Source organism: Glycine soja, chromosome 10, assembly GCF_004193775.1.
Source record: "Glycine soja cultivar W05 chromosome 10, ASM419377v2, whole genome shotgun sequence".
NCBI lineage: Eukaryota > Viridiplantae > Streptophyta > Magnoliopsida > Fabales > Fabaceae > Glycine > Glycine soja.
In genome coordinates, this window is record NC_041011.1 from 53125524 (window position 1) to 53152124 (window position 26601).

General features: G+C 34.1%; 2 protein-coding genes across 6 annotated transcripts; both read right to left on the reverse strand.

Moving 5' to 3' along the window:
- Positions 1–1732: 1732 nt before the first annotated feature.
- On the reverse strand, positions 1733–9980 carry LOC114372128 (coiled-coil domain-containing protein SCD2-like). 3 transcript variants are annotated; one of them, XM_028329545.1, is made up of 18 exons: positions 9515–9979; positions 9289–9431; positions 9009–9084; positions 8856–8897; positions 8712–8774; positions 7935–7984; positions 7822–7849; positions 7572–7646; positions 7391–7501; positions 7247–7307; positions 6598–6714; positions 6318–6439; positions 6157–6226; positions 4745–4786; positions 4595–4635; positions 4126–4252; positions 3377–3516; positions 1733–2044 (listed from the first exon to the last, which is right to left on the reverse strand). In XM_028329545.1, the coding sequence occupies exons 1-17, from the start codon at positions 9824–9826 to the stop codon at positions 3407–3409; spliced, it is 1590 nt and encodes a 529-aa protein (XP_028185346.1). In that variant the 5' UTR covers positions 9827–9979; the 3' UTR covers positions 1733–2044; positions 3377–3406. The 3 variants fall into 3 exon arrangements, with proteins under 3 accessions (XP_028185346.1, XP_028185347.1, XP_028185345.1); XM_028329546.1 differs by having other exon boundaries at positions 2043–2169; positions 9515–9980; XM_028329544.1 differs by lacking the exon at positions 1733–2044 and having other exon boundaries at positions 3126–3516.
- Positions 9981–15215: 5235 nt separating this feature from the next.
- Positions 15216–25927, reverse strand: LOC114371050 (uncharacterized protein At2g33490-like). Of its 3 annotated transcripts, none has more exons than XM_028328456.1 (9): positions 25466–25927; positions 25308–25380; positions 25160–25225; positions 24995–25056; positions 24850–24918; positions 24590–24618; positions 24304–24511; positions 23954–24202; positions 15216–16613 (listed from the first exon to the last, which is right to left on the reverse strand). In XM_028328456.1, exons 1-9 carry the CDS (start codon positions 25574–25576, stop codon positions 15615–15617), a joined length of 1866 nt encoding a protein of 621 aa, XP_028184257.1. In that variant the 5' UTR covers positions 25577–25927; the 3' UTR covers positions 15216–15614. The 3 variants fall into 3 exon arrangements, with proteins under 3 accessions (XP_028184257.1, XP_028184256.1, XP_028184258.1); XM_028328455.1 differs by having other exon boundaries at positions 25160–25234; positions 25466–25925; XM_028328457.1 differs by lacking the exon at positions 25308–25380 and having other exon boundaries at positions 25160–25234; positions 25466–25575.
- Between the last annotated feature and the right edge of the window lie 674 nt (positions 25928–26601).

Consider the following 26601-nt stretch of genomic DNA (forward strand, 5'->3'; position numbering starts at 1 on the left):
ATCTACAGTGACGTGAACAGTGTTCTGACGCGAACAGGGACATGAACAGTGTGTCTACAGGATTCCTGATGCGCGCAGTGACATGAACAGTGTTCTGATGCATAAAATATCTCTGTAGGATTCCCGACATGAACAGTAAAGTGAACAATACTGTAAATAGTGGCATGTGCAAATTTTTCTCCACCTATAAAAACCATATCAGACCATACAACTTATTACACTCACCGATTCATTTTAAATATCAGCAACTAAATTTTCAATCGTTTGATTGTGTAAAGGGAGAATGGAGGCAACAATATTGTTATGGAAACAAGATTGTCACTGAGCTTCAAAGATACAAAACATGATAAGTAACAATTAGATGATATTATAACCTTTAATTGTTGTGACAATTATAAAAAAGGTAACTTTTGTTTTACAGGGACAACCACCAATAATCATTTCGTATTGTCATTCGTTGTTTGCTCCTCATCCTTCTTTAATTGAGTCATTGCTTGCTCATACTGGGTTTGCTGATGTGGCAAAATTACACCTCTTCAAAATTGATCATCATCTAGTGATTGCACTTGTTGAGCGATGGAGACAAAAAACGCACACTTTTCATCTTCTATTGGAGAATGTACAATTACACTGGAGGATGTAGCACTGTAGCTTGGCATAACGGTGGACGATAGGCCAATCACTGGTGCAACCTATTATGATTGGGAGGAAATGTGTGAACAATATTTGGGTGTTGTTCCACCAAAGGGAGAAGCAATAGTAGGCTCTGCCATTAAGCTTAAGTGGTTGCAAGATAATATGTCGTCGCTTCCCTCGGAACCAACACAACAACAATTAGAAGCACACTGCAGAGCTTACATTTTGCGACTAATTGGTGGGGTTTTAATGCTAGACAAGACGAGAAATCAGGTTCATTTGATATACCTCACTGTGTTGGCTGGTCTCAACTGAGTCAGGCGGTATAGTTGGGGCTCTGCTTGTCTAACAACGCTATACAAGGAAATGTGTTAGGTCACTAACCCTGATGCCAAAACCATGGGCGGCTGTGCGTCATTGTTGCAATCTTGGGCATGGTATCGTATGCCCTTCATTGCAACAAGAGTTAATCGGACACCATCATATCCGTTGGTTACAAGGTAATATGAGTCTCGAATTCATTATTATATGATTAGCATAGTATGTATTAAATTAATAGTTTTTCATTTATTAGATGGAGTGGCAGTTGATTAAGCTTTACTGGTACACCACATGGAGATGTCATCGGTTATAGAATGAGATTAGACTACATGACAACTGAACAGGTAATAAATAAACTGACTTACATAAAAATAATGTTGAATTTTGTGTTTTTAATAATTAATTAATTATTCATTTTGTATTATTTCAGTTCTTGTGAAATCCATATCTCTATTTTTTTGGATGCTTTGGAGTCGACAACTTTCATAGACTCCTCCATATGGACAGCCTGCACTCCTTTAATTTGTTTCTCGATAGTAGAATGACACTAAGCGGATAAAGTTAAACTTCAATTCCGCCTCCAACAAGACATACTAGATCCCTCAAGAAACATGGACAAACTTAACAAAATTGACATGCGAGGTCGAACTGTCACAAATTGGACGGAAAAACATGCAAAGTGGATAAGGTATTGACAACAACGTCAATCAATGGTTTTATAGAGACAACCTATTATAGGGCATGCAAAGCATTCTCAGGAGTACATGACGTGGTATCAAAGTAATACTATTTTTTTTTTAAATATGCAATCGTCAAGTGGATTGTCAATAAATTTTGAAACTGGTCAGTCGTCAAGGGCAACAAACATCGTGCAACCAAAATGTAATCCTGCATACACACCAATTCCCCCCGTTACTGATTACATTCCACCCACATACACATTAATCCCCCCATGACAGATCATGTTTTTCCTTGTGCTTCGAACATGGACTACACTCCACCGATTATCCAACCAGATGATTTCTTGAGCAATGTTTTTGGAACTAATTGTGGCATGCTAGCATCAGCTCGTGAATACATGCATAGCCTATAGAACGAAGTTGAACCAAGTTTCAATATGATGTTTAGCCAAGATGTTGAAGAGCATAATCCATCATTGCATGATATACTAGATGAATGCCCATGTCGAAATCAGGATGTAATAGGAGACGCCTTCCATGTGAAACAAAACACCATTATGAGGATTAAGTAGTAGAATTTGTTGTATGATGAAAATATCAATTAACTTATGTTGAACTTTTTGACTTACATTATCTTCATGCTCTTTTAATTTTACAATTTATTTGAGTACCCTCATGACAAACGAAAATGACAACTGAACAACATCGTACAAATACCAAATACATAATAAAAACTAACAAGTAATTAAAAGCAATGCAATAATATATGTTAAATAATTTATTCTAATTTCATGGAACTATTCAACTTCTGCTCCATCTTCGTCCAAATTATGTCATTAGCGTGAGACAGTGATGGTGAAGTATGAACTTCAACTCTGAGTTCCATAATTAATTTTTTAAAACAAACAAATTGTAGCAAACCAGCAGCCCTATATCTTTCTACAAATATTTCCAATATTTTATAAAAAAATAAATGTATTTAACATCCTGACAGCGTAAAAAAGTATTCAACACTTACCATTCAAACTTCACCAAAAACCCGGTAGTTACCATACAAATTAAAAAGATTAGTAGAAAGAGGTAGAAACTTTTTTTTTTACCCAGACATTACCTAAGTAGAAGGAATCTAGTACCACTCAAACTAATAAATTTGTTGGTAAGTATAAAAGAATTTAACTTGTTTATATTATATTCTCTCAGCATTAAGTAAAACGTATTAAATACTTACCATAGAAAGTAAAAAAAAAATTAGTAAGATGTAGAAGAGTTTAAATTACTCACATTAATTTTCTCTTCTTTTTTTTGTGGTGCATCTTAAAAATCTTCTTAATACTTTATATATAAGGTACTAAATCTAAATGAATGAATAAATGCATTTAATGGCTTGGAAACATAAAAACATTCAATATTTATCATACAAAAAATTAGAAAATTAGTAGAAAAATATTGTAAAAGAATATAAAATTATTCATATCGCAGAACTTCGAGTGTGAGGAATCCATCTTAATGGTGACATTTTCTATGATTAATATTCTGACAGGTTATTATTTTTGTTATCAAAAGCGGAGAAACAAGAGAGCGATAGCTTCATCAGTTCCTAAATTTCATCACGGTCATCATAACAGTTACTATACCTAGAGCTAACAGTTAAGAGTAACCTCGTTTGAACATAAAGTGGGAAGGTGACAGTCTCCAGAAGGAAGACGAAATTCACAATTCATATGTATAAATCAGCAAACCTTGCAAGGAAATTAAGCACAAATTTCAGGTCAAGTCAGCTTTCGTGCAATAGTAGAGTCCTGATCAACTTCCTTTCTGGATGCTTCCCAAAGTCGATGTTCAATCCCCAACTTCCTCAGCTCAGAAAGTCCTTGCTCAACTGGAATTTGAAAAATCCACATAAGTAACTGAATCCAAATTTTCTCAAGAATACTAAGCAAGAATTCATCCCTAAACCTACTTAAAGTCATTGTCAACTGGGGCAAAATTAAAGCATATCTATTATGTGTTTTATGAGAAGACTAGCAAAATAGGAGAAAAGTCGGATATGCAAACTAATTTAGCATCCCTAGGTAAATGGGTATGGAAAAAGGAAGCAGAGAGAAGGAACCGTTATCTATGTTTTTGGCACATGGTATATGACATGAACTGTAACCCTAATGCACCCCTAGGCAGAACGCGGGAACTGCAATACATAAAAATTCCAAGCGCATGGATGCTTTTTGAAGTGGCTAATACAAGTCAGACATAACATAAACACGCTCCTGTAAGTCTCCAATAACAAAGAAGACTCTGGTCCTTTAAGGTGTTATTCAACTATGTCTTCCATGATTAAAGGTGATCAGTAGCAAAGCATCGACTCAAGAAATATGTTAATGTTTGACACCTTAATTGAACATTTTCTTTCAAACCAATTAGCACAATACTTGATTGATACATCCATGAGTACTGGTAAGTAAGTAATTAAAAGAAAATTGTTGGATGCTACCATCAACGGCATCATGTGAGGTAGGTGAATGCCCACTCCGACTAATCCAAAACCGAAGACGTTCTTCAGCAATTTCCTCCTCTATACCATGAGCTTTGGCTCTTCTCCAAAAATATGTCAGCCAAGCCTGTCCACGAAGAGTAAATTCACATGGAAGGCATGTTTCAGTAATACAAAGCACACATTTCTAGTCAGACAGTGAGAACCATGAGAGTAAATGTCACCTTCACTGGTTACAAATCCAAACTACATACGAGCCATCAATATTTATGAAGAGGTTGAGGGGAGGATGAGGTAAATCATTAAAAAGTACATCTTACAAAAAATTAAAATCAAAGAATCATGTAATCCAGAATCTAGAAAAGCATGCCTTCTCGTAGAGAAAAAATGAAATATACTGCAATATACAGACATTCCAAGAAGCTGATAATAATAAATAGCATGAATAGTTCATAAGAGAACAGAATACCTCCTTGAAAAGAACATCCTCAGATTCCTCTGGACTCAATTCTACATAAAAACAAAGATATTTGGCATAGCTTTAACTTAACATTTGCATTTTGCATAAAAGGGACAATGCATAGCTATTTCAGCTAATGATAGGTGGGAGAAAACATACCAAATGCTTCCATAAACTTAGGGTCCCCAGGTGATTTAATATCTGGCAATGGCCAAAAGTGTACAAAATGTTATTAGTACATAAGATGGATTATAATCTGACAGATTTAATGTGTATAAAAACAGTCAAATAGAGAGGCAACCCAAATCTATGCACATTTAATGGATTCACTGTCTTCCAATGAAAATTATCTACAGTCAACCATGTCTTCCTCCCAGTTAGTTGCCTTGCCTCCACTGGAATTTTCCCACAGCCTATTCACTTACGTCAGTGGAGGTTTGCCAGATTGTCAGTGGCCTACCACCCCACCATTGCCACCATCCTGTTTAGTGTGCACTGTGCTCTGATCAACAAGCCCCTGAATATCTTCTGTTCATCCTTCCACACACCTGCATGTGCATTCTAATGCCATTTGATACATAGTCCGATACTCGATGTGCCACTTCTGACTCCAATTGCCATTGGTGTTGCTCGAATCACTAATTTGCTACCCTCTCTTCAAATTTGGCTCCACTGTTTCCCATTATGCTGTAAGCTGATGAGTACGTACATAGCTTAAAGCTAATGACATAATGCTTTAAGCAGATGAGTACATCGCTTAAATCTAATGACAAATGCTTTAAGCTGATGAGTACACTTTCTTAAATCCAACGACATATCTTGTGGGTGTTATTTTGCACCTCATGTTCCGAATCACGGCTAGTGCTGATGCCACAATACCCTAATGGAGGAGACCCCCTATTTTCACCAACTACGACAATGCTCCTCTCTCTACTGACAAATTAGATGGAAGCAACTATAATATCTTTAACAGAAAATTGTGGTTGACTGGCCAAGGCTACAAGGACCACCTCGCCAAGAATTCTTATTCTATGCTTGATGCAGAAGGAGAGAAGATTGATGGTTGACTGCATTTATATTCTAAGCTTGATGCTAGACTGGCTGTGTAGGGGTGATAAAATTCACTATTCATTCCTACTTGAAGGGGATCCTCCATATGAGTTAAAATACAAGAAAAACTTGTTATTTTCAAATTTTTAAACATATTTAAATATAAACGCTAATGCTCTTATATATACTAAGCCTAATCAGTGATAATCAAGAAATAAAGGAATAATATGCACTCCAATAATTACAGATGATATGAACAATATATGATATGATAAAACTTAGCAATCTGATAGTAGATTTTGAAATAAAATTATCTAGTAAAGTTATGAAAAGGCATAAGATTGAGTTTGACTTACACTGATGTAAATCAATTCCTTCTCATGTGTGTGTTTGTGTGGTTTTAAGTATTCTTCTCTTTTATCTCTCTTGCAAGAGTCATAAAAGTACATGATTTGGGTTGAAAATCCACACAACCAAGATAACAAGAATAGTGGCAACAGGACTACAGGAGGAACACATACCTGAGACTAATTGTCGAGCAGAATTTGGACGTCGCTGTTGGGCTAATGCTTGCACAATAGCATCCTCAACCTTGCAGAGGAACATGACAAAAAAAACTTAGATGACTGAATTGCTTGTAACTGAGGAATGTGAATGAAACCTTAAAATATTTGAAGAAAACCTTTAAAGAAGCAAGCTCCTTTAGTCCCATTTCAACTGAAAGCATACTTTCAATATTTCCTTCTCCAGTAAGATCATTTAAGTCAGGAACAAGTTTGCTCCTCTTCTCTATTGCATCATCACCTGCTTAAAAATCACAACAATTATCTCTAGAAAATTCACATGTCCATGAAATAGAATAATGAAAATCATCACTATAAGAAAAAATATAACAGCAAAGATTTGCGCTACTATGCAGCCAAACTAATATGAACTGTAGAGTCCAGATCTTTATTTCATGCCTTTTTCCCAGCATTCCTCCTTAGCCTTTTGTCCAGCAGAAACAACGACCTCGAACGGAAGAGGGGCTAAGGATGACCAAAGTTCATACTTTGAAACTGCAACATCTGCACAGATGCCTATACACCATGGAAAAAGTTACACTAGATAGAAAACAGCAGTAAGTGAATCATGAAATTATTCACTTTATACAAATCGGCTGAATTCAAACTAGATATACAGACAAAGTATAATTTTATAAGCATTCAATCATACAATTTTTTTTATAGTGATACTTAAAAGCCTTGGTAATGTATTCCAGTGCTGCTAAGAGATGCTTTTGAGTTTTGCCTTGTCACAAAAAGAAAAACAAAAAGGAAGATAAATCACCAACTACTGTAGCTTAGTTTATTTTGGAGCTATACGTCCCAATATACGAGCAAGCCCAATATGTAATCATCACTTGTTAGTTTAACAATAATACTAACATGAAAAAATGGTGAAAAGATTATAATAAACAGCTCTGAAAGCTCATTCAGGTTCTGTCAAAAGTGATTGACATATGGAGCCAATTGATATTAAAATGGCTCATTAGTCGTGTCATTTAGAGATGTAATAATGCTACTCCTAAAAAAAAAAGGAAAAAAGAAGTTAAAACAGACAACGGCTTACCATATTTTGCAGCTAAACCCCAATAACGAGCAAGCCAACACCTCTTTAGAACAACTTCTTCCTGACAAGAAAAAAATCTATATAACAAGTATTCTAAATAACTAATAAATACGAATTTACTCCTGCAACTGTGGAAGTATATACCATTTCTTTCTGAGTTAATATCATTCTTTGAGTCATTGATCGAAGAGCTTTTACTTCAGATTCAGCTCCATTTAACTGTCTCACTGCAGTCTCGGTCTCAACTTTTGCATTCTATTTCAGAGGAAATAATTAAACATATATGGCAGCCTGTGTAGAGAATGTTAAAAAATGGCATATTAACCTCAATTTCAGTCTGTAGAGATGTGATTTCCTTATCAACTCCTTCCTTAGAGTCTTTGGCATTTTTAAGCGCAGCCTGTGAAATATAAAGCTGTATTGAAGGCATTTTTTCACTAGGGATTAAGCAAGAAATGGAACACCCAACTATTTTGGTAAACAATATCTCCATTCTCTAATAGTATAAATTAACAACGTTCACAGTTTGTTTTTTATAATATACAGCTCTACAGTGCAAGTTATCTCCGCATTACCTCTCTTTGACGCAATGCTGCTTCCTTTCTGCAATTTAGTAATATGGGGGTGTCATACACACTATACGTGAAGGAAAACCCATTTGCAACAGTTTAAACATTAATTCAATTACCTGCTCAAGAGTTTGGCTTCCAAAGATACACCTTCTCCAAGGGAAGCAACCTACAAAATCAGAAATAAAAGATTAAAAACTGCACATGCAGACTTGACAGAAATTTCATTGGCACATACACATATATAAACATAATTATCCAAGTCAAGTAATAAAATTTCAAAAGTAAAAAACAGAAAGTTCTATTAATTAGAGAGAAACTCTTTCAAGTATGATTATTCTTTTACTTTTTGGTTACCTGAGGTATAATGGGATGGGATCCAAACTCCCAGCCTAATGGTAAAGGCAGTGACCATTGGGCAAAAAGCCAGATTCTCCTAGCATGGCATGGTAAATTATAATAGCCAACTGGGAGCATAAATACAACCAAGTCTAGCCAGATAAAAATGATGCTAATTATGTTCAATAATAGACAGAATATCAAATCAAAAGCAAGAGCAGAATGTGGATAAAATATGTTTTTGGTCCCTCTAAAATTTTCCAAGCTCGGTTTTAGTCCCTCTAAAATTTTGTCTGTTTTTTGTTCCTCTAATTTTGAAGTGCACTACTTTTGATTCTCAAGCACTATCTAAACCATTTTTTGTCCCTCTTTAAAGTGTTATCTAAACTACTTTGAGTACTAAAGTGTTATTAAATTAATCACAAACTGTGCAGTAAACAAGTACAAATTAGGGAATCCTGTTGCATCAACCAAGAACAAGCGACCATAATTCAGAAGACCATAGTCAATATGTGTAAACTAAAGTACTGTGTACTAAAAATAAACAAAGTCAGCACCTGCTTTTCAAGCTCCCTAACTCTGGCCTCTGATTCCTTGCATCTGTCTTCCTCGAGTCTGAGCTGCATTTTAGAAATACTTGAACACTTAAAAATGATGCCAGTCTATTCACAAGTGGGAGAAAACAAAGTAGATCATGGTACCTTGTCTAGAATACTTTGATTCTCTTCCTGCAGCATATCAACCTGTAGGTAGAGCAGAGATTTGTACATGTGAATTTAGAATGGTCAATTGAATTCTCTTTCATAGAAAGTTCAAAACATGAAAACAATATTTGGCAGAACAAAGTAATTAACCTCATCACAAAGTGTAGAAGCCTCACGCTGATATCCTGAATCTTTTGGTTGAAGGAGTGCAGTATCAAACGGAAATCTGTAAATTTTCCATTAAACTTGTTACATAAACAGTAATGGAGTCCTGAGTTGTTATTGTATTTTAGCGGTTGGTTCTACTTGTACATAAGAATGCATGATAAACAGCACCAAAATGGATCTATTGGTTAAAAGAGAAGATATGAAGTAAAGATGCAGAAAATGCAAAGAGGCAAAAATTAGTGAATGCGGTATGAGAAATTACCTTTTATCTTTGGGCTTATTATTATGAATGGGAGGGTCTAAGGGCGGAACAGGAGCTGGAGTCCTGAGGCTTAGCGGTGGTCTATTACCAGGAGTTGGAGCTGGGCGAAGATACATTGATTCTTCTACGAGGTTCCGAGCTAACTAATTAAGTTAGCAGGAGAATGAGAGTTAGTAAATTATGCATGGGATAGGATAAATGTGAAGAGGAAGGGAAAGAATCGGACCGCAGGAGATGGAGATTTAGCAGAGCCCCTGGAAAGAGAGAGAGGTGGAGGAGCAGTGTAGCGAAATCCAAGATCGTCTTCATCGTCGTCGTCGTCGGCGGCGGCGACGGCAGTCTGAGAAGCCATGACCTGGGCGAGGCGCTGAGCGGCGGCTTTGGCAGCAACATTCTGAGTCCTTTTGACGGTTGAAATTCCTCCTCCAGTGAGGGTGAGCGAAGAGGAACGAGAATGCCCGTTACGCGACTGCGAGTGTGTGTGTGATGGTGACGACATCACATTCCCACCAGATTCGCTGCTCCACTTCCGCTCCATCTCCCAATCTCAATGCTTCCTCCTTTCGCAAATTAATAATTAATGCCTCTTTACTCGTTAGTTAGTCAGTAAGTAGTGCTTCACTTTCTCATGAGTCATGACTCTCACAGTCTCATTTAGTCATGGTGAGAGAAACATGCCAAAAATAAAAAATAAAAACTGTAATTAAATACACGGATTAAATATCTACCGTCTACCGACTACCGCCTACCGCCATTGGGGGATCTCCGCTGTCACTCCCTTCTATTTTCATTCTTGTTTTCGTTACAAGTTACAACGGTCAAATCATTGTTGCAGGATCACGGACTATACTAGCCCATTAATATTTGTTTCATTGTGCAAACATGTTGGATAAATCGTCTGTTCTGATTACCAAATCAATTCAAGCTCAGGTTTCATGTGATTTTATTTTTCCTTCAAGCATTTTCACTTCATTAATTTGGTTAAATTATAATTTTATTTCTCTTAATTTCTCGAATTCATGATTTTCATTCTCTTAAATTTTAATTATAATATTTAATCTTATAGTCTTCTAAATGCGTGATTTTGATCCTCCTGATAAATTGTTAACAGATCATTCTAATTAATAAAGTTATTAAGTTAATTATAAATTAATCAAAACCATTTATTATTAAAAATTAAATAAAAAATTATTAATCTTAATTTTTCACAATCTTAATTGAATAAAAAATTATTCAAAACCGGATTAATAATCTTTTATTAAAAAAATTAATGATTAAAATTTTTATTTAATTTATAATTAATTTAAATCTCTAATAATTATAATTATTAGTTAATAAATGATTAGGAAGACCCAAAACATATATTTATAAAATTAGGGACCAAAGTTTATAATTAAATTTTTTATTTAACCTTTTTTTTACTGATTTAAGATATAAAAATTGTATGTGCATGAAAACTATATAATTCAATTGATATTCAAATCAAAAAAGATCATAAACACCATAAAAATTACCTAAAAAATGAATTTAATAAGTAACCAAAAAATAAAAAATCTGATATCAAATTATTATTTATTGTTAGTGAGATTCATTTTTATGGGATTCCAACTTTCAACATTCGTGGATTCTACATTTTCTTTAAAGTGGGAAATTTTAACTATCAATGAAAAAGTTATTAGTTGACATAAAAACCATGCATTGGTTAATATATATTCTAATTGTTTTGTTATTCGGATTTTCTTGTCATAAATAATACCGCATCCTCCTACAACATCTTAATAATCCTTCTATTATTTTATATTAAAAAATTATAATGTTTGAAAAAATTAGTTGAAAATTGAAAAATTACCTGAAAGTTGGAAGCTTCAAAGTTTTTAATTTAACTTATTAAACCATAAGTATTGAATAAAATTAATTGTCAAAATAATTAAAAAATATAAAATGACATAAATAATATATTTTTAAAAGATAATAAAGAAATTGAATAATTATTCCAAGGATAAAAAAATATTAAAAAAAATTAAAAATTAGCATTTCAAAAAACACTAAAATCTACTTAAAAAGTTTATCGAACCCTGTTTAAACAAGCTTAAATTATAAAAACTCTCATTTTCATGGGGTCGCTCTCGTTTCAATAAAATCTAGCAAGAGATACTAAATACATGGGGTTGCTCTCGTTTTCACGCATGTTCTAAATATATTTGCTTACGAAATTAAAATTTTATATTAAAACAAATAAAATTTATTATTTAATATTTATATTCTCTAAACATGAAAAATGATTATAATAATAGAGAAAAAAAACAATTCAACCAAATCCTAAGTTTTAGGCTATTTAGATAATTGTCCACTATTATTTGAAAATTGAAACTATTGTTCATGTTTGTTTTTATGTTAATAAATTTTATTTTAATATATTTATTATGTATGTGTGTAAAAAATTCAATATTATTACAATTAATTTAATTTATGATATTGTGATATTTTGTAATAAAAATATTTAATAAATTAATATTAAAATATTTGTTATATAATTATACAAAAATGATATTTAACCTTATTTTATAAATATTAAACAAATATAAAAATATTATTTTATAATAAATATATTAATTAATTATATTTAAATTAATTTATAGTATAAAAAAATTCAACTACGTTATATAAATGTCATTCAGAAAAATATTTTTATTCATTAAATTATTGTATACGATTTTCAAGTGAAAATAATTTTATAGGATTTTAAATTAAATATAACAGTGTTGAGCATGATTGTTTCTCATTAATGATATTTTTTTGTATTTATCAGAAAAAATAATTCAATTTATGATATTACTTAGTAAGTATTTTAAAAGTATTGTAATGCAAGTATATTTAATAAATTTATTTTAATAGTTGTTATGTATTTATATAAAAATGTTTACCAAGTAAAAATAAGTTTTCAAAATATTTTTTTTTCTAATCTTTGGTATGTACTTGCATTAACTACTTGGAAAAAGAATTGTGTTTTAATTATGGTCCTGAGTAGAATTATTTTTACTGAATGATATTTGAGATCTCTATCATAATTAAAATTACTTAATTTATCATATGATTTAATCTTTGACATGCACTTATATGAAATACTTGAAGAAATTACTTATTTAGTAAGTAATGTAAAACTATTTTTATAATAAAAGTACATTTTATTGTTACTATATATTATGTAAAAATTAAAACTAATATAATTTATGATATTATCGAGTAAGTAATTTAAAATTATCTTGTAATAAAAATATATTTAATGAATTAATTTTAACAAAAAATATTAAATATTCTATGTAAACATGATTTCTAATTAAAAATGATATTATAAGATTTTTAAGTAAAAATAAATATTATTGACATTTTGATGTGTAATTATGTTAACTATTTGGATAAAAACTTTGTCGTATATAATGGTCGTGAACATAATATTATTCTGTAAATTATATTTATGATCTTTGTCATAGCTAAAATTATTATAATTTATAATATTATGAAGTCTTTGATATGTAATTATGTAAAATACTTTAAGAATTTTTTGGCACATATGATTCCGAATATATTTTTTTTCATGAATGATATTTGTGATTTTTACTATAAACTTTGTAACTAATTAAATTTATGATATTATCAATAAAAAATTAAATTTTATAGTAAAGATATATTTAATAAATTAAATTTAAACAGAGTCAAAATATTACTTTATAATAAATGTGTTAACTAATTAGATTTAAATTTATTTTTAGTTTAACAATTTCAGTCTTATAATATAATTATTAATCAACAAAAAAATTATTTATGAGATTACTTAAATTGATTTTATAGGATTTCAAAGTAAAACTAATCTTATAAGATTTCAAATTAAAATCAAATTGTAGAGTTTTTTTATGTAACAAATAAAATTTCTTATGTATAAAATTAAATTTTTATATTAAGACAAACATAATTAGCTATTCTCTAAAAATGAAAAAAAAAGATAACGTTTATGCAATAAATAAAAAAATTATTTGCAATAATATTAAAATAAATTAAATTTATTTTCCAGTAAATATATATTTAATAAAAAAAATTCAATATATTTATTATGTTATTTATGTAAAATTATTCAACACTATTATATGAATGTTAACCGATACAATTCTTATTTGATATTAAATTATTAAAGATAGAGTAAAAAAATTAATCTCTGCTAAATATATTCGCTAATAATATATGCATTTTTATAAAAGAAATATTATATAATAAATATACTTTATAGTTAGATACTCATGATTCCTTCTAAAAGAATGAATCATGTAATATATTATTAGTGTCTATTATCAAAGTGAGATGGATTTGAAATTATTTGTCATGTCTAGTTAAAGATTATTTATATAAAAAATAAAAATTTAAAAACATAGTTATTTATTTGTATAAAAAATTTAAACATGGTTCGATAATTATTAACCAATAAGATTATTTTTTATGCAATTAATAAAGATATAGTAAAAATATAATTTTGTAGTAAATATAATAGCTGACAATACATCTATTTAAACAAAATATTATAAAATAAGTACATGACAGGTAGTTAAATTCTCATCTCCATTTTAGTGAATGATACTTGTAGTTCCTAGCTAAAAAATTAAAATTAATTTAATTTGTCATATTATTGTGCATGTAATATTTTGTAATAATGATATATTTGGTAAAGAAAACAGTGAAAGAAAAACACATGTGCGATGAATGTTAAAAGGAATAAGAAGATTCAGTTCTTTATGTTTACCATTGATTTTAGGCATGTCCAGTCATCAACAAGGGACGAACCAGGAGCCTCACGGATTGTAGAACAGAAGAACCTTCTCCTGGTCCATAAAGTAAAACTCCAATCAATTCCACGCTACCATCTATGTGTTTCCTATGCTTTAATTTTAATATATTTATTATATAATTATATAAAAATGGTATTTATATATAAATAAAAAATAAGAAATTTTAAATATATAAAGTTATTATACATAGAGATAAAATATAAATTTGTAATAAATATATTAACTAATTAGATTTAAATTAATTTTTAGTATAAAATTTCCAACCACATAATATAAATATTATTCAACAAATTGTTCATTTATGTCATTATTTTATACAATGAGTAAAAATAATTTTATAGGATTTCAAATTAAAAATAAATATTGTTGAGTCTTTCATATAAATTTGTGTTAAATACTAACAAAGTTTTATCATTCATAGACTCATTTTTTATTATTAGATGATATAAAGTTTAGGTGAGTTGAGTGTGGAGATTTATTAGACTAGAACAGATTTCAAGGCTTAAAGAAAAATTATAAAAATATTTATATATTAGTTACTAATAAGGTCCTTACATCAACAATCAAATTCATAATTTTTTGGGATATAAGCTCATTTTTTACCAACTAGATCAATCATTTATTGGTTATGAGAAACAAAATTTGATCCTTGCGATGTTGAATAGAGCTTATCTTCCTATACTTGAAAGCAATTAATCTGGATAAGTACCTGGTATTGGATATTAGTAATATAAGCATGTACATCCATGAAAGTAGGAAATAAATATTCAAGTCTGTGATTAACCAAAATTTCTAAGAGGATTATTGTATTAAGAACAACTACTCGGTTGATCCATGCGTTGCATGAGATTTTATTATGTTTTATTATGAAAAGTATATTTAGTTATTTATTATAATATTTTAAAACATGATACAATTATTGGAATGCGATCATCTTGAACCTTTTTGTACTTGGTTGCACTCATAAAATTCAATTTGAATTTGAGCTTTGTTCTTTTACTTTATAATCATTTTGAGCAACCAACAAATTTGAGATCCTGTGATTGCACTTTAAATAGATTCAATAACAAACATAGCTTTAAGATCCTATGATTGCACATTAAATAGATTCAATGCCATTGCACATTTCTAGAATTTATTGCACTTCAAAAAGATTCAATGTCAATACATTCTAGATTAGACCAAAAAATAAAAAATACACATATCTAGAGTTTATTTGTATAGAGGTGTCTAATGATAGAACTTGATCAATAAAATGTTATCCTCCATCCCAACAGGGCTTTCCAAGAACTTAATATTATAGGATTGAGTGTTAACCCTCGTCCATTTTTTCTCACTTGAAACCAAGTAATGAGAAGAAGGCTTTTCCATTTATAAATGAAACTTCAATTATATTTAATAATTTATAACAAATACGGAAATACCTAATTAAACCATGAAAAAAAGGAAATAATTAAACTAAAGTATCCTATTTTAAATATTACCTCCTGACTAGACAGCCTGAGCAACAGTGTCCGAGCCATCTGATGATGGGTGACTAGTAGATAAAGCAATTTGCATCAGAGGAGGAGAATCAATATCCTCAGATATTGTTGATTTATTAGGGGCTTCTTCTGGTCTTGACTCATGTAATTCTGTAACTTTATCCCCAATATTAGGTATTGAAAAACTTCGAGCCATGGCTGAAGGAGGCATCGGCAATGGAGATGCTGCATTTGATGTAGCAAAATAATTTGGGGCAGAAAGCTGTTGACCTCGGGACACCAATGGACCTGAATGACCCACCAAACCTAAAAACTTAGAATTGGATGGGGAAATGGTTGGAGGCCTTGGAAGTTCATGAAGCTCATTTATTTTAGGTGAAGATGAAAGAGGGGGAGAAGCACTAGGAGATACTTTTGGAGATGATGATGGAGGCTGAGGAATTGAGGTCCGTAAAAGAGGTCCAGAAAACAATTGGACACTTTTAACCGAGACAGGTGGCTTGGTTGGCCATGCATTACTTACCAATGGACCAGAAAAGGCATGTCTTTTGATCTTTTTCGAGTAAGCAGTAATATAATCATGATTTGAGGATAAATTACCATCGATTAAAGGAGGTGGCAATCTTGAGTAGGCAGTATTGCTGTTACTCTCCTTCAGTACAGACTGTGCAGTCCTAACATCAGGACCAGAAAATCCCCCATCTCCAAAAATGTTTTCATATTTCTTTTTTTCCAGTGGGGATGAATGCCACAAATTCTTCACAGGCTCATTTAAATTTGTCTTTATTTTTGAAGGTACTTGATTACTTGACCTCAAAGATATTGAACTCTTCCCATCAACTGGTGTAGGCAGCACATATGAATTGAACTTCCGTGATAAAGTTTGCCGCATCTGTCTCAGCTTTTCGCTAGAATCACGCTTATTATCAACAAAAAGTGGGGCAGATTGGCTAGCTGACCTAACCTTGAAGGAGAATGAATTCCTGCGAAGCCTATCCAAGTTTTCCTGCAAATAAAACAACATGGTGAACATGGATATTCGTAAGAGTTAAAAATTTTTAGATTGGGGTCTCATTTCCAAATGCATCAAGAAGCTTCCAGTTGAGGTCTTATGTCAACATGTGAAATATTCCAAGTCCTAAATCCCAACAACCGAGGCTTTTGTTTTTCCTTACCTTCAAGCTTTTACAGTCAAACCTTTGGGAAATGTAAGTTCCACCAGGTTCAACTGCAGGGAAGCATGCACAACTCAACATGCCAAAATGAGAGTAATTAGGCCAACGTAAGTGCTTAATAGGCAAAAATTTAAAACCAAAAATATGGATCTGATCCAAAATATTAACAACCACAAATTTAGTTTAACAACTTCCATAGAATTATATGCAAAGGCAAGTGATATTAATATTCTAGGTTATCTTCTGGATGTTCTTAGTTCTTAATCCATCCTTCAAGCTTTACATCCAAACTGAATTAGTTGTGCACACAAAAACAATAAATCACATCTGGAAACAAATATTGTGGATGTGAATTTCCTGTGCATGAGCCCATTGACTACTCCACCTAGAAACTCTGATTCTCACCCCTATTTTGATTTTACTCATTTTTTTTCTTTAGCTTGCTAGGATTTAAAGCTCCATCTGTTAGGAAAGAAACGAAAGAGAGAGGAGAGAATATGGGGAGTGAATAGCAGAAGGAATAAGAAAGGCTGTTAGAGGTTTATATAGGATGTTAAGTGGATAAGAAGGCTAGTTGAACCAGGGGTTAAAAAACAAATTGTAAATTATATAGGGGGAGTATCTTTTGGGGAAAAATAATCTGAACTGAGCACTATGGTTTGGTGTAAAGGGAAAGCCCTTGGAGGAGAATACTTTCCTTGATTTTTTGGATCTCAATAACATAAACACCTCTTTTTCTTTCCCTCTCACTCTAACCTTACTACTTGGCCTCTCAATCTACCCAACTTCCCATCGCCATAATACTTGTCCATCACCTCCTGCATGTGCAATTAATTGCCTACTCGTATTGATGCTGGTTTGTTGGGATGTATTAGAGTATTGTACAGAGAGTAGCAGTATTCAACTGCACTCTCAGCTAAGTGTGTTAGCCAGGTCAGTAAGTAGGATAGTTAGTAGGTTAGTTATTGACAGCTGTTGACAGCTGTCATAACAAACTGTCTAAAGCCTATATATATATCAAGTTGTAACACAAAGCTCAGTGCCAATGATATTTTTCACTTCTCATTTCTGAAGTTTTTCTCTCTCAAAATGTCTTTTATTACATTCTGTTATGGTATGTAGAGCCCAGTAAGGTCATCAACGGTGGCACAAAACAATGTGTTCTTCACTTCTTCTTTTCCTAATTCGATTGCACATAAGCTTGATGATTTGACTTTTCTGCTATGGCGTCAGCATGTTGAGCCAGTCATCAAATCTCATCGTCTTCAACGATTTGTTGCCAATCCTCAGATTCCTCTACGTTTTCTCTTTGAAGAAGATCGTGAATCTGGAATTGAGAATCCTGCATATGAAGCTTGGGAACAACAAGATTAGGTGCTTCTTACAAGTGAATTCATGATTACTTTCACAAGCAAACACGAGCTACAGCTCGTCAATTACGAACTCAGTTATGAGCCACGCCGTTTGGGGGAAAATCGATGCACGAGTTCTTGTCGCAGATCAAGGCACTTTCAGTTGCGCTTGCTTCCCTTGGAAGCCCGATTATGCTTCAGGAGCACATTGACTCCATTCTCAAAGGTCTTCGGTCAGATTATCACTCCATTATTGCAATAATTGAAAGCGAGTTCAAACCTCTCCCAATTGAGCAGGTTGAAGCTCTTCTTCTTGCTCATGAAGTGCGTCTGAACAAATTCACCAAACAGACACTCTCTGGTTCGCCTTCCATCAACTATTCGCAAACACATCACAAATCCTCTGCGTACAGCTTTGATGTCAACACAGTGCCAAACAAATCATTCTTGCAAACAGATCCTGAAAGTTTCCCCACTTTTCGTGGCGGATCTGGCCGTGGGGGTGGTTTCAACTGCGGTGGCGGTGGCGTTGGCCATTTTGCTAATTTCCAGTGTCAAGTGTGCCTGAAGTTTGGACACATTGCTTCTGTTTGCCACTATTGATTTGATCAGTATTATCAACCAAACTCGACTTTGACACTTCATGATCCTACGAGTCCAAATTACTCTCTGGCTAACTGCTCAATCTCAGAATAATTACAATAACAATTATTCACAGACTAGCAACGGTTCTGGCCAAACTTCTGGGGATTCTAGACCTGCGAATGTTTGGACTAACAATAACTACAAGTCTGCTAGCACCAATCATCAGTCCAACCCCAGTGCTATGTTAATCAATGCTTAACCTCAATCCAATTCCACTAATTGGATTCCTGATTCTAGTGTGTCATTTCATGTTACAGGAGAATCACAAAACATCCAGCAAATAGAGCCTTTTGAAGGTCCTGATCAGACCTTCATAGGCAATGGACAAGGTCTGCAAATTCACTCCTCTGGTTCTTCCTACTTTTCTTCTCCCTATAATTCCATTGTCTCTTTGTCTCTTAATCATCTATTACATGTGCCTAACATCACTAAAATTTTTATTTCAGTCAGCAAATTTGCTAAGGACAATTCGGTTTACTTTGAATTTCACTCTAATTATTGTGCCGTAAAATCTCAGGTTACCAATGAAGTCTCACTTCAAGGCAATGCTGGTTCTGATGGTCTTTACAGTTTCCCCAACATTCAGTTTCAGCCTTCTTCAACTAGTGTTGCTTCCTATTGCTTGTCTAGTTCTGTCAATTCCTTTGTAAATTCATGTAATAAGAATGCAGAATCCACTGTAAATCCATGTAATAGGTCTAGTAGTCTTTGGCATGACAGACTTGGTCATCCAAATCATCATGTTTTACAGCTTGTGTTACAACAATGTAATATACCCTGTGAGTGTATACTCTGCAAGTTAAGTCTATCTGTTAGATTTAACCCCTGTCAGTTAGTTACAATAAATAATATGTAAGTTAATTCTATCTGTTAGAGTTGGTTACAACAGATAATTAGAGATTGTTAGTTAGTTAGAGTTTCTTAGAGTCTTAGGCTATAAGTATCTGTTGGTGCTTAGAGATTCAATTGGCCAATTGTATTTTCTATTATGATATCAATAATATCAGTTTATCAACAAGGTATCTAGAGCTTTCTGATCTGTTTCATGGCTTCCGCAACTGGTGGTTATGGTGAGGAGGTTCCGGTGACCGGAACTCCAACTCCAGTCACCCCTGTACCGATGAACCAAGAAGTTCGTCCTTTGTCTTTGTCTACAACAAATTTCTTGCAACCAATCATTGAAAAGCTAAATGATAAGAATTTTTTTCTGTGGAAACATGAGCCAGCAATCACTGCGATTGGACTCAACAGTTTTGTTGCCACTCCTCAAATCCCTCCACGATATCTTTCTGGTGCTGATCGCGATCTGGATAACGTCAATCCTCAGTTCTCGCTATGGCAGAAGCAAGACAAATTCCTTCTCGTTTGGCTCCAATCTACTCTCTCGAGCTCGAGTGCTTGGATCGACGCACTCGTATCAGGTTTGGGATAAAATCCATGCGTACTTTCATCATCAGACTCGAACGAAGGCATCACAACTCTGATCAGAACTTCGCCAAACCTATCTTGAAAACTGATTTGTGTCAGAATTTCTCAGCAAGATCAAGAAGATTGTTGATGATCTTGTCTCCGTCGGAGATGCTTCAACCGGTAGCAAATGGAATCCATTCTTGAAGGCCTTCCTAGGTACTTTCATAGAGAGTCATCTTCTGCATATCTCCATTGAAGAAGTTGAAGGTTTAATCCTCATGCAAGAACTGTGACTCCAAAAGTGTGTCAAATTCAGCTCTGAGTAATTCTTTTTCGGCATCAATGAATCTCACTTGTGGAAATTCTTCTCGATCCATGACCGATGATGATTCTAGCCCCAATTCTTCCTCTAATACCAATATGACATACACGAACCAGCACTCCTCTGATTCTAGGGTTTCTGGTGGTCGTAACAATTGAGGACAGGTGGAGGTGGCTTCAACCACAGTGGTGGTCATAGTAGTTGCTTCAATCCTCAGTATCAGGCCTCCAACAATGGAAACAATGGCAATGGTAATCACTCTAACTGGTCTCAAAACCATAATCAGAATTGGAACAACTCCTCTAATTCCAATTGGCACTCTCAGCTTCAAAATCAGAACTGGAACAACTCCTCTGGTTCTAATTGGAACTCACAGCAGCAAAGCAATATGAACTCAGGGCAATCTCAGAACTCTAGAAATTGTCCTCCTCAAGCCATGGTAGCCAATTCTGATGCTACTTCTTCGAGCTCTTGGTTTCCAGATTCTGGAGCATCGTTTCATGTGACCAACAACTCCTTCTTGGCTTCCACTAATGACTTCCTATACTACATTACTTTTGTTGATGTTTTTTCTAGATTCACTTGGATTTATCTTCTTAAAAGCAAAGCTGAAACCTTCACTGTTTTCAAGAAATTTAAAGCCATGACAGAATTGCAATTCAACACCAAAATTAAAAACCTTCAAACTTATTGGGAAGGGGAATTTTGCCCATTGGCACCCTTTTTGGCTGATTGTGGTGGTATTAATCATAGACTCATTTGCCCTCACACCCATCATCAAAGAAAGAACACATAGACATGTTGTAGAACTTGGTTTCACCCTATTACATCATGCCTCTTTACCCCTAAAATTTTGGGATTTTGCTTTTATCATTGCTGTTTACCTTATAAACAGAATTCCTATAGATTCTCTGAATTTTTCAATACCCTTTCATGTGCTCTTTAAGCAATTCCCTGACTACAGCTTTTTAAAGACATTTGGTTGTTCTTGCTCTCCACTACTCAGATCCTACAATAATCACTAATTAGATGTTCGGTCTCATGAGTGTCTTTTCTTAGGTTACTCTACTTCCCATAAGGGATACAAATGTCTTTCTCCTTCTGGTAGGATCTTTGCCTCTAAACATGTTTTGTTTAATGAATCTAAATTTCCCTATGCTACCTTATTTGAGTCTCATTCTTCTCCTAGTGAACCACCTTCATCCTCAACCACTTTTCAATTTCCATCCATACCAATCTTAGCCACTAACCCTCAACCTACTCAGTTACATCTTTCCCCTAACCAATCAGAATCTGGTGTTGTCCCTCTTCAGTCAGAAACAGACATGTTCCTGTGCAGTCAGCCACTAATGTTGTCTCTGATCAGTCAGTGGCTGATGCTGTTCCTATTCAGTCTTCTGATACTGCACAGACAGCTTCACCAGTAGCTGACAATGCTTCATCATCAAAGACTAATACCACAGAACCTTCACTTTCAAACGTTCCCCCCTTCTCCACCTAGACCACCCAACACTCACCCTATGCAAACCAGGTCAAAATCTGGTATTCACCTACCTAGGATTAATCCTTCACGTCTTCTAACTCATTGTGAACCAAAAAATGTGAAGCAGGCCTTGACTGATCCAAATTGGCTTTAAGCCATGCAACTAGAATATGAAGCTTTGATGAAGAATCACACTTGGGATTTAGTGCCTCTTCCACCAAACAAGAAAGCCATTGGTTGTAAATGGGTGTTTAGGGTCAAAGAAAATGCATATGGTTCTATCAATAAGTTTAAAGCTAGACTGGTTGCAAAAGGTTTTAATCAAGTTCAAGGCTTTGATTTTTCAGAAACTTTTTCTCCAGTAGTGAAATTTGTCACTATTCGGCTTATTTTAACTCTAGCAATCACAAATCAGTGGACCCTTGTTCAGCTAGATGTCAATAATGCCTTTCTTAATGGCTTGCTGAATGAGACTGTCTACATGTCTCAACCCCCTGGTTTCCATCAATCAAATTCCCCTATGGTCTGCAAACTGAATAAAGCTTTGTATGGGCTTAAACAAGCCCCAAGACAATGGTTTGAGAGGCTGCAATCTACTCTAATTCACTTTGTTTTGTGGCTAGTAAGTGTGACCCCTCTCTTTTTGTTTACAAGACTGCATCTCACACAGTTTATCTTCTATTTTATGTGGATGATATCATCCTTACTGGCAGTTTCACTCAGCTGATTCAGAACCTAACATCTAAGCTCAACTCTAAATTTTCTCTTAAACAACTTGGTCTGTTGGACTACTTTCTGGAAATTGAAGTTAAGACACTTCCTGACAAGTCATTACTCCTCACTCAGTAAATATATCAGAGATTTGTTGCAGAAAACACATATGGCAGAGGCTCAGCCTATTTCTTCTCCTATGGCTTCCAGCTGCAAGCTCACTAAAACATGCTTGGATCTCTTTTCTGGCCTGACTTTATATAGGGTCTGTAGTGGGTACTTTACAATATTTGACTATCATTAGGCCTGAGATAAGCTACTCAGTGAACAAAGTTTGCCAATTTTATGGGCAACCCTTTAGATTCTCACTGGATTGCAGTGAAACGGATCCTAAGATACCTTAAAGGTACAGTGCTGCATGGTCTTTACCTTAAACTTGCTGCTTTGATGCAACCATACACTCTTAGAGCCCTCTATGATGCCGATTGGGCATCTGATATTGATGACAGAAGGTCTATTTCTGGTACAGCTATCTACTTTGGTCCTAATCTCATATGATGGTGGTCCCGCAAGCAGCAAGTTGTTGCAAGGTCCAGTACAGAGGCAGAATATCGAAGTTTAGCCCAGACTGCTGCAGATATATCTTGGATTCAGACCCTCTTCACCGAATTCAAAGTTCCCTTCAGCACACCTATTGTCTTCTGCAATAATCAAAGTGCAGTTGCTATAGCTCATAATCCAGTCCTTCATGCACAAACCAAGCATATGGAAATTGATGTCTTCTTTGTTAGGGAAAAAGTTATGAAGAAGCAGCTAGTTGTTTATCATATCCCTGTTCTTGATCAGTGGACAGATGCACTCACCAAGCCACTCTCTCCAAACAGATTCATGTTTCTAAGAGCCAAACTCAATGTGCTTGAGACTTCATCAAAGTCTCACCCACCTTGAGGAGGGTATTAGAGTATTGTACAAAGAGTAGCGGTATTAAACTGCACTCTCAGCTAAGTGTGTTAGTTAGGTTAGCTAGCAGGTTAGTTATTGACAGCTTTCATAACTAATTGTCTAAGCCTATATATATCAAGTTGTAATATTTTTCCCTTCTCATTTCTGAAGTTTTTCTCTCTTAAAATGTCTTTTATTACATTCTGTTAGGATGGCTGTTCAATGTTCATTTCTCAGTGTGATTGAAGCATGCAAAAGGAGCGGAAAGAGATTACAAATTCCTAGTTATAGAAGGTAGTCAGTTACCTTCATTGAGTTCTCAAATGTAGAAACATCTTGCTCGCATTCATTTTGTGCATAGTCAAAACTCAGCTCACCATCATCATTCTCATCATGACTCTCATCGTCATGATCTACATCACCATCTTCATCTTCATCCTCATCCTCTCCTTCAATACCAATGAAGTGGTAATCAATGTGATGCTGATCTGTTACTGATTTTACATGTGGCTCTGCAGTCTCAAGAGATTTAACTGCTTTCTTGAAGAAACATAACTGTTTTGGGGGATCAAGGAGAGCATTGACAATGGAAATTAAAATTAAAAAATGAATAACTCTCCCAGATCTGAAAAAGAAAGATTGAGAGTAAGCAAAACCTGAGCTGCATGGTGACGTGCTGCCTGTGTTAGAAGGCTCCACGATTGCCCTTGCTTCAGAGATTTCAAGCGGAAAACAAATAATGTCGCCTCCACGTCATATTCATCACGAGCAATTTGCAACTGCTGCAAGGAAATACTCTCTGCTTTTCCGCTTCTAGACCTACCTCTTTCTCTATATCTTGTTAACATGGACTCATATACTTCTCTGCAGATTATACACCAAAAAAATAAGGCATGAATCACATTTGAAGACAAAAAGTATATGCAATATAATACTCCAAACCTTTTTTCATCACATTGTTGCTTCATCTCCTGCTTCAACGTGAAGAGAAAAAATAATTAGTATAAAAAATAATAAGGGGGTCTATACAAAAAAGGATAAAGCAAGATATGGTATATTCGACAAACACACTACCATAGTGTTAGAGTTAAAAATATTAGTAAGCAAATAAATAGGGCTTGAAGACATTAGAGATTGTTGTTGTACATGTCTCCATATTTGAATACAGCAGTTAGAGGTTGGATTAATAGAATAGAACAAACCTCAACAATTCGAAGTTCATTGAGAAGAGAGTCCGAAGGAATGGTAATTGTCTGGGTGATATGAGAGCGCTGAAATCGCAAAGGAAAAAAAATTAGAAATTCATAGAGAGATTGTTGAAGTTTCAGAGGAGTAGTGAGTACTGACATATTTATCAATAAGCTTCTGGAGTTGAAACTGTATTTTACCGAGCATTATGAGAACTTTGCCTGCATTAGTGCATCCAATCCAATCCAATAGGATATAGGAAGAAAGAGAAAGTTAGTTGATAAATTGAGTATGGGTACGAGAAGAAAGTGTATAGTATAGTACCGCTTTCTTCGTCGTCATGCAAGGCGGTTTTCTCCAGAAGGCAAGAGCCCAAATCTCCCAAGGACTCTGAGAATTCTGTAAGATAAGAAAGTTTCGATGATTATTATTATTATTAAAAAATGGAAAATAGGAGAGGCAGCAGCCCGACCGTAAGCACTGTTGGCGGTCGCTGCTGCCGCGGAAAGCAAGCTATCGTAGCAGTCTCTCATGTCTTGCATCTCCTGCAGTGGTGTGTGGAGCAACATTTCAATTTCAATTTGAAACCTAAAATTAAAATTGTAAGAGAAAATGAAAAAACCACCTTACCTGGGTAGCCTGAGCGAGCTCCTCTAGCTGGGACAAAGGCATAATGTTTCGGCGGTCACGCTCATGCTTCTCTACTGCCAGAACTCCCAACTTTCTAAGAGACCTCTTCATCTTTCGTATTTCTTCTATTGGATTTCTATGGAATTGAAAATCAATCAGCGATGCGATGTATTTCCTCTCTGTCTATCTGATAATTGATTAATCAGTGTTTTGCAAATTGAGTTGAGTCAGCGATGCGATGCGAATTGGCAATCAAGAATAGATTGACTATCGAGGGTGGGTCGGTGAGTGCGTGAGTGAGTCGCAATGTCGCATAATAAGTTTAGTTTAGTAAACATACGATTCGAACCAGCTTACATGACCTCCCAAATTCCAATTGCCCATCCCATCAAGCAACTCCGCATCAAGAAGCTATTTCTTAATGTCTTTTGCTCTTTCTTGACTTTTCCTTTTCTCTAACGCGTTTCTCTTCAATAGTTTTAATTACTTTTTTCTATAATTTATTTTTTAATTTAATTTAATTATCTTGTTATTTAAAGGCTAAATATCACCTTTGTCCATTATATTTTAATTTTATTTTGTTTTAGTACATTAAATTTAATATTTTATGTTTTTAAATGTTCCAATTGAATATTTTTTCGATTATCCGTTAGAAATGTTTAACGGTGTCAGTCCTTAAGTTTAAGAATTGTTAACCACAATAAATCGTCATCTCTTCCCTCCATCTTCCCCCACCATCACCTTGTTTCATCTCTTCCAATCATCATCACCATCACCGTTACCTTGTTCATGGAAGCAAATTTGCCTACCACTAAATGTATCACAACAACATTGTAAGCTCAATACAAATCGTCTTGCACACAAACTGGAAAACCAAAAATGTTTGAACATAGATTATAAGGAACATCTTTGCAAATCCACGTATTTGAATTGGGGATTTAGGGATTGCGTCCGGTAGAATGAATTAGGGATTTAGGGATTGTGTACCATATAATGAATTTGGGGATTTAAGGTTTTAAGTTCGTCACCTTCTCCGACATCTCCGCAAATCCTAGCAGCTGAACCCAAGCCTATTCCCAACGCCACAACCCAACCACCATAAGCAACACCTCTCCGTTCTACCTTCTCTTACCCTC

Excerpts from the sequence above, each read along its gene's own strand:
- LOC114372128 (XM_028329545.1), bottom strand. The coding sequence starts at position 9,826 with ATGGAGCGGAAGTGGAGCAGCGAATCTGGTGGGAATGTGATGTCGTCA. Across the intron at positions 7,502-7,571 it reads CTCTACAGACTGAAATTGAG|AATGCAAAAGTTGAGACCGA; the intron begins GTTAATATGCCA and ends CCTCTGAAATAG. Across the intron at positions 6,440-6,597 it reads GGAGGAATGCTGGGAAAAAG|GTGATGATGCAATAGAGAAG; the intron begins GCATGAAATAAA and ends ATTTTTAAGCAG.
- LOC114371050 (XM_028328455.1), bottom strand. The coding sequence starts at position 25,576 with ATGAAGAGGTCTCTTAGAAAGTTGGGAGTTCTGGCAGTAGAGAAGCAT. Across the intron at positions 24,919-24,994 it reads AGAAGCTTATTGATAAATAT|CGCTCTCATATCACCCAGAC; the intron begins GTCAGTACTCAC and ends TTGCGATTTCAG. Across the intron at positions 24,619-24,849 it reads ATGAACTTCGAATTGTTGAG|GAGATGAAGCAACAATGTGA; the intron begins GTTTGTTCTATT and ends ACGTTGAAGCAG.